Source organism: Pimephales promelas, chromosome 14 (assembly GCF_988280905.1).
Source record: "Pimephales promelas chromosome 14, fPimPro1.hap1.1, whole genome shotgun sequence".
NCBI lineage: Eukaryota > Metazoa > Chordata > Actinopteri > Cypriniformes > Leuciscidae > Pimephales > Pimephales promelas.
The window spans coordinates 13281093-13295551 of NC_142782.1; the positions used below are offsets into that span (position 1 = coordinate 13281093).

At 34.7% G+C, this 14459-nt stretch overlaps 1 protein-coding gene across 1 annotated transcript; it reads left to right on the plus strand.

The window, feature by feature from the left end:
- Window positions 1-254: 254 nt before the first annotated feature.
- gpkow (G patch domain and KOW motifs) lies at window positions 255-12825 on the plus strand. The gene is made up of 11 exons (XM_039672610.2): window positions 255-459; window positions 586-758; window positions 1826-1965; window positions 4698-4804; window positions 7467-7674; window positions 8943-9075; window positions 9806-9974; window positions 10060-10183; window positions 10393-10462; window positions 10562-10647; window positions 12120-12825. The coding sequence occupies exons 1-11, from the start codon at window positions 278-280 to the stop codon at window positions 12246-12248; spliced, it is 1521 nt and encodes a 506-aa protein (XP_039528544.2). The 5' UTR covers window positions 255-277; the 3' UTR covers window positions 12249-12825.
- The last annotated feature ends 1634 nt before the right edge of the window (window positions 12826-14459 follow it).

Below are 14459 nucleotides of genomic sequence, written 5' to 3' on the forward strand. Positions count from 1 at the left end.
AGGGGTCACTGCAAGGTGAATTTAAACAAGAACTGTATGAATTACTAATGTATTAATATAATAATGTATTACTAACAAAATAATAGATAAGTTAATTGTGCGTTATCAATGTTAAACAACATTTTCTCTAATATGTAAAACATTAGTCTAGAAAAAAGAGATGCAGTCGTTTGTACCGTGTTGCACTATGGGAATTGTCGTCTTTCGGACCCTTCCGGGTATAGAGATGTTTGCACAATAAAACTACATTTACCAGCGATTACAACACACAACAAACATGGCGTCGCCGGAGTGGCAACAGGAGCGTCAATCACTGAAGATTAATATTGGTCAAGATGATGGAGGCAAAAAATCTGCCCCAATATCATTCGGTTTTAGTAAAACATTGAGCAGACCCAAACCCGGGAAAGCGGAAGAGCGAGATTTTTTAGTTGAAGTAGAAGGGAAAGAACTAAAAGGGTGAGTTGAATGCTAACGCTAGCTAGGCTAGCAAATAGTTTCAATTATTAAAGCAGTATAATCAATGTTGATTGTTGTTATATATTTTCGTGTGCTTCAACTTGTTCATGCCCGTTGCTTCTACAGAACCAAACCGGTGGAGAAACCGAAGGAGCTTATTATCCCGTTGATCCACAAGAACCGGTGGTACCGACAGGATGCTGAGCGAGGGGAAAAGAGCAGCGATGACAAGACCAAAGACCCGTCCCGGGAGGAGCAGGACACGGTGGAGTCTCAAGCCGTCAAAGAACTCATCGAAGGTGTGTTGCTCTATTATTCGTTCAGTTGGTTTTTTGATGCGTTTTAAAAACCCAGTGAGAAGCCTTTAAGGACGCGTTTTGGGGCACCCACACACATATAACATTACCGAACTTAACATCACTCATGTCATATAGACTGGAATACCACGGCAGTACATTTTTAAATAAATATCTTATTAATTAAATGTGTTCAAAATGTTGTCAATGTACTGCAAAAAAAGTTGCATATGATGCCCTAAAAGGCTGTCCAAGTTGCTAACTAGTTTCAAAACACAACCTTGTTTGTTTACCTCTTGTTCACTTGTGAGATGTCAAACTTACCCTACAGTTTCAGATTATGACAATAAATCTTAAGAATTTCCCTCGTGAAAATGAATTTTGCTTAATTGAATTGAATGAGCGCTTATATTATTATAGCTCAAATCTTTAAAGTTAATGAAAAAAATACTGTACATGCAGATATATTAATGAAATAAAATGCCACTTAAGTGTACTGAAAGAGTGCACTTTCATGACTTCTTCTTAAAACGTTCAAGTACACCTTTAATTTATTCTTATAATATTTTTCATGTTTTAAAGAAATACACTTTTTTTGATATGTTAACTTGACTAACTTACTAAAGTGCGCAACGAACAAGTTGAGATAGAAATTACATTAAAGCATAGCCTATTTTAGTTTGCTATAAATGCTTGTCAGTACATTTAGCAGTACATTTTAACTATATTTCAAAGACTATAGAAGTAATTTTGATTAAATGTAAAATAATGAAGTACTACTTAAGTGTGTCAAAAAACTCTTATGATCAACTAATGGCATTTAATATACATTTAAACTAGAATACAGTTTCATTTAAATGCAATTAACATGCAATTATATGTTCAAAAACATTACATTCTTTTCACTCTTAAGTGTATGTTAATATTGTGGCTTGATGGTTATAGATCTGGGCTGGTAAGTCAAAGGTTGTATGCTCTACTCATTCAGTCATTGTACTAAAAATACAGTAGTTATTTATACGGAACAATAATGTATTAATGTAGTTCTGTTTGAATGTCATCTACTCCAGAGTCTCAAAAACACCAGGAGAGATGGAAGAACGGACCACAGTCGGATCCGAACCTTTCCATTCCTATTCTCATGCAGAACCAGGCTCCCGAGGGCTTTGAGGATGGGGACAAAGTCAACGTGGATATGAGACCTGAGTCGGTAGGTCCTTGATGGATACAAAAAGATGGATTGTTTCACCTAACCTGCTTAAGCCAAAGTTTTCAGATAGTCTATCCAGCTAGGAATGTTGGTTCTCAGAATGGTGTTACACATTATTAAAATGATAGTTAACCGAAAAATGAACTTTTGAAGAAAAAATAAGAATATGGGAAACCATGATTACCCATATTCTTCTAAATATCTTCTTTTGTGTTCAGCAGAAGAAAGATATTCATGGGTGGTGAATAAACGATGACGGAATGTTCATTTTTGGGTGAACTGTCCCTTTAAATTATTAAAGTCTTAAACGCGTTTGCAAACTGTCTCCTCCTGAGAATCCTGCACATGGGATATATTTTAGTGTCAAATTCATCATAGCAATGCTATTGAATTAAATGGAAAAATCTTGTAAAGCTGGATGAATCTGCCCTTATAGATCCAGAATGAGTTATACCACAGAACGAGACAGTAGTTTGCACTCAAGTCTAATGAATGTCACATTAGTGAGTCACAATCCTACAGAGTCTGTAAATACCGCGAGTTGAGAAATTCTAAACATTAATGGTTTACAAAAAGGTTTGTAGTATTTGGTTTTCTCCTTTTGTGATTTGGTACAGTTTGTCTAGCTAGAGTTTTGTAAAACAATGACTAATGCACAGCCAAAACTTGTTTCGTTAGAGAATAAGTTAACATGTTTTGTCGATACACTATCTTTTAAAACCGGGGTGGGATTTTTAAAAATGTATTTGAAAGAAGTCTCTTTCGGTTACCAAGGCTGCATTTATTTGATCAAAAATACAGTAAAAAACATGATATATTACAATTTAAAATAACTTTTTCTATTGTAATATGTAATAGCACTGGGTGACAAAACAATTACAATAATTATTGCAATATATTTTTAAAGCCATATTTTTTATATATTTTTCATATTTTTATATTTTTTATCATTAAAGCCACAATATGTATTTTTTCTGCATTAAAAATAGCACAAATAATTGTATCTATGTTATATATTTCTGTTAGATGTGTACTTACATTATCCCGACAGTTTCCACCAAATTTCAAATACGGAGAAATTTATAGTTTAATTCGAAGACACGGGACGTTTCTTTATTTCCGTTTCGTCGCCCGTCTATGGCGTCATATAACCTTTGACTCCTCTATTTTCTCTAACTTCCTTGCGGAACCCGGCGAAACCGCCAAACACAAAGGGGAACACTGGACTACCGCCAATAAAGCAAAGAAAATGACGAAGAAAAAAAAGTAGTACGTATTTTTATGTGTGTAAATCACGTGCCCGCTCACGAGCGCTCACTCTTAACAGACACACTGTCCCCGGTGCTGCTCACGCATAAAGCGCTCCCCGTTCACAGTAACCGTGTCGTCTCATTCAAAACAGCCAACTGTTGCTGTTAGCGAGCCTTGCACATTGAATACTCTTATGAGTCAGGCTGCGAATGTACGTGCCCGCTTCAGCGCGCTCATGCTTACTAAATAAACGCTCATTAGCTAAAGCTCAAACGTACCTGAAAAATATGACCCGAGAAGGGTTTGGGACAGGAGAAGCATGACACAGGTAAACATTGGGGTTGCATTTAAAGCTTCTTGACAAGGTATATCTACAGAGAGATGCCGTATATCCGTATATTTTGTGAAACGATGATATGTCATGAGTTGAGCTGGTTGTCATTGACAGCGACAACAACTCCCGTGAGCCCACGCTCTTTCCCGACGTCATCAAAGTACGTCTTTTGTTATTATTTTAAACGAGTGACCCCTGGTGGCCAAAAATTGCATACTGTACGTTTAAACGACACAGCTGCTCATTTCAACAGGGCGCCATACAGAAAATGTTTCGGTTCGGCTCAAAACACACCACAGCGTGAATTCATTTGCTTGCTGACCGTCTAATAAAATAAAATGAACCTCAGTAAAAATTCCATCATGCAAGCTAATTGTTTAAAAGAGAAATGGCTATTATTGGTACTGCACCTTTTTGTGCTCGCCGTATATGGCTGTGTACAATTCTGTATACAGATAAACATCTCTCCAGTTTAAATTGCAAATCCGGGCCATATCAGTGTGTTTGAACATGCTGAGGATTTCTAGTGCAGTTGTAGCTGTTGATTCGTGAAGTGTGTTTTATTAAAACTCATTAGTCTTCTATGAGTTTATTTTCTGCTGCCTGAGCTGTTGTCCAGCAATGGTGCCAAATGTGGTGTCAGCACAGGGCAGTTCAAGGTCATTGCACACGCAGTGTTCTTGTTACATTGTGTGTGTGTGTGTGTAGTATAAGGGTGTGTCCTAATGAAATGAGTGATGAAGAACTCTCCTGCTGCATCCAAACAGCTTACTCTGCATAAACCTCTTTCTCTCTCTCTCTCTCTCTCTAATACATACACCTCCAGTGTCATTTTCTCCTGCAGTGCAAGTCCATCACTTGTAGATTGTTGTGAGAGCGCCAGCTACAGCTTGATTAGGCTTTAACATGATTTTGAGTGAATTCTTCTCTGCCTGTCAAAGAGCTTGTTTATTCCACTGCGTAAAAAGAAGCTGTTCTATTTCATCTAATTATCAGCTTCTCTGTAGGTTGAGGTGTGTGTTTCTAATTAGTGTGTGAATGTGTTTATGGTTGCTTTGTAAGTCTGTATGTGTTGGCTTGAGCTTGATTTCTCTGTGGAGATGTTTGAGTTGTGTATTGAATATTGATCTGATTCGTTCTGATTCAGTCCACAGAGGCCGACTATGAACTTGTTCCTGTGGAGGCTTATGGGTTGGCCATGCTGAAGGGAATGGGCTGGAAGCAAGGAGAGGGAATTGGACGCACATTTAAACAGTAAGGACAGCTTTATTTCTCTTGAATTGTAATTAAAGTAATTAAAACAAGTGTGTGTGTGGGGTGGTGGGGGTGGGGGCATTGAACCTGTTTCTCCCACATGAGCACCACAGCTCAGTGTGTGCCACCATGTAGGCCGCAGTTTCGACTGAATTGTTTTTGTTTTTCAATTAAAAAAATGAATATCTTTTTTTTTTTTTGTGCTCTTGACACTCAGCATATTAAGATGTTTTTTTCGTTGTTCATTTCCAAGCCAGCTTTTGTGACTATTTTTTAATGGTGAGAAAAGTTTATGGTAAAACTATCATATTTTTACAATCAATTTTTGGTAAAGATTTCGGTTTAACTTTGTTACATTTCTTTGAAGATTTATCAGAGGGTTTAACCCAGTACAGGCTAATACAATATCCATCAGTCATAAAGGATTTTGATATTTGATATTAGGATCTTCTCCTAATATTTAAAATCTTGTCAGATGTTCGTATTCAGAAGTACAGTGCAATTTACCATAATGGCTATCGTGATATTAAAAATTAAATGTTTAAAAGCTGAAAATTCAACACAATTATATATATATATATATATATATATATATATATATATATATATATATATATATATATATATATATATATATATACACACACTACCAGTCAAAAGTTTTAGGTAAGTTTTAGGTAAGATCGGTAAGATTTTTATTTAGTTTTTAAAAGAAGTCTCTTCTGCTCACCAAGGCTGCAATTATTTGATAAAAAATACAAAAAAAACAGTAATATTGTGAAATATTATTACAATTTAAAACAGCAGTTTTCTATGTGAATATATAGTGAAATGTAATTTATTCCTGTGATCAAAGGTGAATTTACAGCATCATTACTCCAGTCTTCATTGTCACATGATCCTACAGAAATTATTATAATATGATGCTCAAGAAACATTTATGATTATTATCCATGTTGAAAACTGTTTTTTACATTTTTATTTCAGGATTCTTTGATGAATAGAAAGTTCAAAAGAACAGAATTGATCTGAAATGGAAAGCTTTTGTAACATTAATCACTACCATTCAAAAGTTTGGGGTCAGTAAGAATTTATTTTTTATTTTTGGGGGAAAGAAATGAGAAAATACTTGTATTCATCAAGGATGAGTTAAATTGATGAAAAGTTACAGTAAAGACATTTATAATGTTAGAAAAGATTATATTTTAAATAAATGCTGTTCTTTTGAACTTTCTATTCATCATAGAATTTTTTGGGGGGGAAATGGTACACGATTGTTTTCAACATTGAAAATAAAAATTTATGTTTTTTGAGCATAAAATCAGCATATTAGAATGATTTCTGAAGGATCATGTGACACTGAAAACTGATGTCTAATCAGCAACAGTAATTATGTTGAAAATTCAGCTTTCAAATTACATTTTAAAATATATTAAAATAGAAAACAGTCATTTTAAATTGTCTTAATATTTCAAAATATTACTGTTTGTAATTTTTTTTTCATTAAATAAAGCAGCCTTGGTGAGCAGAAGAGACATTTAAAAACATAAAAAATCTTACTGATCTAAAACTTTTGACCGGTAGTGTATATAAGAAAAATTATAAAATTATGGTCAATTATAGCCTAGGTGATTGGGTCTTCATTCATCCCTAATTGTATATCTATATTATATACTTCTGTCTTCTCTAAAAGAGCTTTACACTGCAGGCTGTCTCAGAAGAGCAGGAAACATTTTAAAAGATCCTTTCCATCAGGTTCATCATTTGTTTGAATTGCTGCCCTCTGGTAAACGATTTAGGTCCATCAAATCGCAGGCCAACACACTCAAGAACAGTTTTTACCCCAGCGCCATACGGGAGTTGAACACTGCCAGCTCACATACACACACTCATACTCATAAACTGAGCTGATGAGGCATGTTATATCTCAACTTATAGAAGGTTAACAACACACTCTATATTTCAGCGTATATACACGTATACTCTCGCTTCAGTACTTACTGCATAATATTTTTCTGCACTATTTAACTGTTGCCTTGCTTGCACTGGTTTTGTGATTGTTTTATGTTGTCTTTGTGTTGTCTTGATTAAGGCATGTTGTTTATTGATGTATTGTACTGTATATTGGCCATTAATCATATTCTTTCTATTCTACTTAAATTGTATTATTTAAATTAAAATTTAATTAGCATAAGCTATATATGTGATTGTGCCATAAGGATTGCATACATTTCGCTATAGTTACCTTTTTGTAGTGACAACAGAGAATCTTGAATCACTGTTTTGTGCAATAAGCGCTTTCTAATGCATGTGACGTTTGGCTCTCTGCAAATTTTTTCCGCTCATGTTTCCTTGTGTTGGGATTATTGTCCCAGTTGGAGACATTAATGACGCCAGATTATGATTTTATGTCAAATGCAATGAAGAATTATTTCAGACCGGCTGAGGGAATCTTTGGCGCAGACTGGCCGCAGACTTTTTAATCTTTTGTGCTTACGGGCCCATCTGTCCACTTGTATGGACATGGAAACACACAGGCTGCTCTTTATGAGGGGCGGGATGCGCGTGCACGTGATGGAGATTCTGTTAGCTTGTGGTTTATTAAAATGTCCTAGTAGCTCCTTTTGAATTATTTAGTTTCTTTTTTTTTTTTACCTGTTAGAGATGTGAAGCCTATAGAGCATCAGTTGAGGCCTAAAGGACTGGGTCTGGGTGCTGATCGCTCATCCATCAGAGACCTGGAGCCCGGCGTCCCCAAGAGACCCCCGAAACCCGGCGATGAGAGGGGGAAAGAAGAGGAGGCGCTAGTTCTGGGGCCTGGAGGATGTGTGCAGGTTGTTGCAGGAGCGCATAAAGACCTGTACGGGAAAGTGAGTGGACTTTACTTCATCCCTATTCAGTTCTGTGACAGTAATGGAGAACCTGTGTATGACACACTAAAGAGGTGATAGAATTACATTAGATGGAGCACTTCAAGGCATTTTGTGAGCCAGCAAAGCATATATTATGCTTTTAAGATATTAGATATAATATTTTAAAGTCCCCCTGTGGTGGAAATCAAGTTTTCAATGCTGTGTATGTCTCTGTGGTGTTTTTAATATGCTTTAAGACAAACCATATGCAAATTCAGAAGTCAATACCATTGCTGAATACTTTCTCATTAAAACTGCAGTGAACCAAAGACAGTCTCAAAAACGCTCTTTGAAATCGCTGTTACTGACGTCACAAGCTACCTTGTAACCAATCACATCTACGAGTGGATCTGAGTGGAGGTGGGGGTAATTAGCATATTCATAGAACCACATATACTAAATAAGGCAAGGGTGTAGTAAAGTTACATGAAGATTTTTTTATTATTTATTTATTTAGAAGAAAATAAAACCTATATATGAAACTTAAATATGTCATTTTGGTGATCAGAGATAAGTTTTAAGGCATAAAGTTGATTACAGGGGGACTTATTAGTGGGGGGAGTATTAGTGATCTGAAAAAAGCATGGGATTTTATATCCTAGCTGAAACCAGTTTGAATAGATCCGACCATGTAAAGTGTTGAGAGAAACCGCACACAACGGTAATTACAAATGCTGTGTCTAGAAACCTGTTTCCTTTGATCTCATATCTGGTATTAATGCTTTTAATGTGTTGTAGCCTAGAAATGTATACATATTTGTGTATACAATACATTGTTTCCCTGTGTGTTGGAGATATGATTAAAAAAATGTTGTGGCCTTGTGTTCATAATCTGGCCCTGTTTATAGCTACTTATATCTATATGTACTTTATATATACTACTATTTATATCTAAGCTTATCAGCTTTGTTTGGTGGTTAATAAAAGTTGTTAGCTACCTGCCCTGTAAATCAAATAAAAATTTTGGAAATAATTTCCAGATAATTTTTTTTTTTTGCAAAATGATATATATATATGTATGTATGTATGTGTATATATGTATATATATATATATGTGTATGTAGGTATGTATATATATGCGTGCATATGTGCTTGAGTAAAATAAATAAAATGCAACAAATAATGTAATTTTTTAACTAGAATATAATAGTCTGAGTGAAATTTCTACTTGATTTTCTCCCTGTTTTTTTTTTTTTTTGCTCATTTGTCCACCGTTTCTTTGACAGATCGAGGGAGTGGATCCAGATAACGCCAGAGTTGTAGTCAAACTTGCAATCGGCGGCAAGACAGTAACCATCAGTCAGCACTCTTTAAAACTAGTCACTCGCAAGGAATACGACAAATACAGCAAAGACCTCAGTGAGTGTGCTCTTACATCTATATCTTTTGTTCATGACAACTCCAACACTGTCAAATTGCTTTGAATGTGAATGTGTGGGAAATAATGTAGATTGTGAAAGTGAGCTCTGATATTATTAGTTTATATTTTAATGTGCACTGATGTATTATGCTAAAAACTTATCCTATAGTTTGTACAGTTGAGAATAATTCGACTGAAGAACTGGCTTGACTGTGTAAATTGCAATTCGAGCTTGTGGGAAAACAAGCTGTTCGAGTGCAAGCGTTTAAACCCAAAACATCATTAGCAAGTCTTTATTTTTCTGTAATCAGATGCTGTGTGGTCTGGGATTCTCACAAGCAGGTTTGCACACATCAAACAAGTTTCATCATTTTTAAATTGTAAATATTGTTGGGGTTTTTTTTGTGCTTTCAAAACAGACAATTAGTTGTCTATGAATGTCCACTTGCCCTTTCTTTTCTTGAAAAAAATTAAAAACTCAATCATTAACATTCAAAATTATAGCTACAAGACATAAACAATGAGTTCAGCATTAAAAATGCAGCAAACCCTAAATCTCTAAAACAGCTTTAAAAATGTATTTAAACAGCTTTACATTTGTTTTACTGAAAAAAGAAATGAATGCGAGTGCTTGTTTAAAATCATTAGCTTCACATTTTTCTCAATTGTTTACTTCTGTTGTAAGTGCCCCAAAATAACATTGAATTAATAGTTGTTTTTGTCTCCCAGGTCGTCTTAGTAAAGCACACAAGGACAAAGAGAGAGAAAAAGAGCGGGAACAGCAGAGGGAACGAGAGCAGAAGTTAAACGGCAAAGATGAGAGGGGAAAGACAGATCGAGATCGAGACAGAGAGAAGGATCAGAAGAAAAGGAAACACAGAGAGTCAAGTGCAGACAGGTAAGACAGGCACTCACCAACACCATGTTTCGCGTGTATAATATTGAATCTATATTTATGTGTTTGAACTTCCTGTTCCTGCCAGAGAGAAGCCTCCCCCGGCTAAAGAGTCACGTCCCTCTCCACCGGCCCCCTCATGGCTCCAACGGGACCTCCGTGTGCGTTTCATAGATAAAGCGTTCAAAGGAGGAAAATACTACAACTCTAAGGTACTTGACTAGTGTTGTGAGCCTGGGTTGTTTAGTACAGTGTCTGATGTTGAAGTGTGGATTGGTGTTTTAGGAGGGAAACACAGATGTGTTCTTGTTTTCATAAATGCACTGAACCGATTTTTTTTTTTTCTGATTATCCATAATTAAGATATTGTGAAGCCATAAGATATTAGCATAAATTGAAGTACATATTTTTGTGTGTTTAGATGAGAGTCGAGGATGTCTTGACGCCCCACACCTGTGTGTGTCGTACAGAGGACAACAGGCTGCTGGACGGTCCGACACACTTTCACCTTGACTATTATAAGAGGAATTTTAACAATGACACTTCGGCCTAATAACTGGTTTTAAGTTTTAATCATTTGTCTGTTTCAGATATTAGACAGAAAATGCTGGAGACCATTGTACCCAAGAACGACTCAGACTTCATTATGGTGGTTATGGGAGAACACCGAGGACAGGTATATGGATTCACTTGTTTGCTCTGTTTTTCGAATCCTAGTGGGCCGCCTACTTAGACAGCATTACAGGCGTCATACACTTCTGGACTTCATCAAGGTGTTACGAGTAATGTTGACATAAGCCAGTGGTGTTATGAAGTAAAACTATTCAAATCATTTTCATTAATTGAAGTTAAGCAAAAATTAAAAATAAATATCTTAAAAGTATAAAAGTAAACATATAACTTAAAAGTAGTTCACTTTAAAATAAAAACTTATGCTGATAATTTACTCACCCCCATGTCATCCAAGATGTCCATGTCTTTCTTTCTTTAGTCGAAAAGAAATGAAGGTTTTTGATGAAAACATTCCAGCATTTTCTCCATATAATGCACTTCAGTGGGTCCGTTCATCAAAACAAACCATTTTTCGAGTCATTTGGTTCAGAAATGAACGAAATGTCTCAAAAAAAGATTTGTTCATTTTGATGAACGAGTTTGAACAGGAGAGTCACGAATGCGCATTGCATGCAAGGCGAGCATTTCCATTTAAAAAACTTTTTTCGCTTTCGCTTGATAAGAGCCTTATTCATCGTCTGGTATCGTTTAAAGCCCTTTGAAGCTGCACTGAAACTCTTATTTGGACCTTCAACTGTTTGGTTCCCATTGAAGTCCATTATATGGAGAAAATGCTGGAATGTTTTGATCAAAAACCTTAATTTATTTTCGACTGAAGAAAGAAAGACATGGACATCTTGGATGACAGGGGTGTGAGTAAATTATCAGCAAAAGTTTTTTTTTTTTTTTTTTTTTTTTTAAGTGAACTACTTCTTTAATCAAATAAAAATTAGAAATGTTGCCTTGGCAAGTTATTTAAATAAAATAAGTTAGAAATTACAAAAAGTAAAATAAAAATCTAAATAAAGCTGAATAAATAATAAACACAAGTTAATAAATAATACTAAAATAGCTCTGCTTATACCTCATTTGGTCCAAAGGCAGGCTGCATGGCATTTATCCTATTTTATTTGACTTTTATTCACTACTAAAATTTGTTAAAATTGGTAACCTAATTAAAATAAAATATTTGTGCATACCAATTTGGGCCGTGAAACGATTAATCGTGATAAGTCGCATCCAAAATAAAAGTTTAATTAATGTGTGTGTGCACTGTGAATAATTATTTTTATATATAGATAAACACACATGCATGTATATACTGTTTATATTTATATATTATTTATATTATATATATACATGCACATACATACATAAGTACACAAACACACACACACACACACACACACACATATATATATATATATATATATACACACACACAAAAACAAAATAGTTATATACACACACACACACACACGGTACATGCATATATATTTGTAAACAGTCATTAGCTGTTATAATTCTAATTTGCATTTACTTCTATCCATATATGAAGAAGTGCATTCTGCTGAATGATAATGGGTCATCTTGCAGGTGGGCCGCATCCTGAAGCGAGACCGGGAGAAGTGTCGAGCCATGGTTCAGCTGGACCGGTACGAGGAGCAGCTGTTCACTCTCGACTACGACGCCATCTGTCATTATGTGGGCGGAACAGAGCACTGAGAAACCAATCGGATGATGCGACGCACCTTTCATCATCCCAAACCCTGTTTTGATTGACTTCTGTTAATTCATAGTGACCAACATGTCAGATACATTACATTTTTATTACAACCAAGACTTAATTTATTTTACTAGCTGTGTTGTATGTTTAAACGCATCTGAATGATAAGACATGTGATCTTAAAGCAACATAATATCTTGTTAGTAAGAGTCTGTTGTTACAAAAAAAATATTTTGCATATTTTGTGTTGTGCTTAGAAATGTGAGTGGGATCAATGACAAAAAGTGACATTTTCCTCTCTGTATAGTGATAATGAACATTTATGCAGGTCAGCCATTGTAGCATCAGTGTTTGAGTGTCTGCTGCTGACCTGGGAAGAACATGACATTTCATTCTGGCCCAGTGTAATTAAATATCTCACTGCCATTTAATTAGAATCCAAAAACTTTTGAAACTCTGCATGGTTTCTTAGTCCAGAAATAAAAGGTTAAGAGTTTGTACAGACTTATACACAAGCCACTTAGAATTTTCACTCATGTTATCTTTTTATAATAAAATATTAAAACTCCTTCAAAATGTCTTTGAAATGATATCTTGGTGTATAACATCACTCATTCTTTACTCTATAAAGCATACGGCATCATATTTGATGCATACATTTCTAAAACCTTGACATTATCAACATGATTAACTTTCCTGACAAACCTGTTGTTTTTTTTAAAGGCCTTTTAATTTAGCAGATTTTATACAAGTAAATGTAAGAAAAACCTTTATGTCATTAATATTTCAAGATACATTTGCAAATTGGGTTTACATACTTAATTATCCATACATAATATTTTTGAAAAATCCTGTTAAAACGCAAGAATTAAATGTACATCAGGCTGTTGAGGAACTTTTACTTTTATTAAATCTTTCAATCATTATTGTATTGCTTTGCGTGATTTGCCTCCACAATAGAAACTGCAGAGCTTTGATCATAAAAGCTAAACTAAAGTTGAATTAAACTTAATTTATACATCATCTTACTTGGACAGTATTAGGAGATATACCCCCAGTTTCACATACAAGACTGAATCTAAGTTCTGTCTGTGAAATCAGTCTATAGAGTGACAACTGATATTTATATATGCATTTTATGTAAGTACTCTAATGAAAATCTCACTGATATGCATTATAAGAATCAGAATTTCATCTCACTTTTTGGCCATATAAATAACATAATCTGAACCAAATTGCATATTTCTGCTCAGTATGCCTCTGAATAAAATATATTTTTTTCCTCGAGTGAGCTCCACATTTCAATGTGGGCCATGATGCAACTGGTGCACCAAATATGTTATAAAACATCAGGTGCAAACTGTTTTAATCTTCATTAGTATTATATATTATTATATTATACTGTAAATATCTTTATTTCTGACCAGCCATAATTATCCGTTATTTCATATGTTGTCAAGATTAAAGAATACCAAAAAAAAAAAATGCTGTTGTTTTTTTTTTTATATTAAATATCATCTTGGTTTAATATCACTACTTCAGCTTTTCTTTCTGTATGCCGATGTTTTCACTTGTTTTTTTGTCGATCATCCTGTCGTCTGGCTCCAGACCTTTTCTGCTGCTTCATCCATACAGACACTGATTCTGCCATTGTCTTTTTCGCATCAGCAAATGATATTACGCTATCATTTCAACATGGCTAAATCATAGGCTGTAAACAATACACTTGAGAGGGTAACCCGAAGTAGAAAACTAAAAAAAAAATATTTTAGTTGACGTTATTTTTTTTCCCAGTACACATATCTAAATATTATTAGTCCCTCTGTAGTCTATAATTGTATCTTTGATCAACAAAATTACATAATAATAAAAAAAAAAATTCTTCAAGCCTTAAAATAGCTTGAATATAACTACACCTTGAATACCATATACCTTGATTATAACTACAATTATTTATTTTTTAATTGCTCAAGCCTTAAAATGGCTTGAATTTAACTACACATTGAATACCATATACCTTGATTAACTACAATTATTTATTTATTTTTTTAATTGCTCAAGCCTTAAAATGGCTTGAATATAACGACACCCTTGCCTCATTTAGTAAGCAGGCCAATGAATATGCAAATTAGCCCCACCTCCACTCACTCACACCAGCTGAAGGATCCACTTGTTGATGTGATTAGTTACTGGATAGTTTATGACGTCAG

What these genes read in the sequence shown, in the direction of transcription:
- gpkow (XM_039672610.2), top strand. Translation starts at nt 278, where the DNA reads ATGGCGTCGCCGGAGTGGCAACAGGAGCGTCAATCACTGAAGATTAAT. An exon ending in GAAGGGAAAGAACTAAAAGG is followed by an intron (nt 460 to 585) that starts GTGAGTTGAATG and finishes TTGCTTCTACAG; the next exon opens with AACCAAACCGGTGGAGAAAC. An exon ending in ATAAAGACCTGTACGGGAAA is followed by an intron (nt 7,675 to 8,942) that starts GTGAGTGGACTT and finishes TTTCTTTGACAG; the next exon opens with ATCGAGGGAGTGGATCCAGA.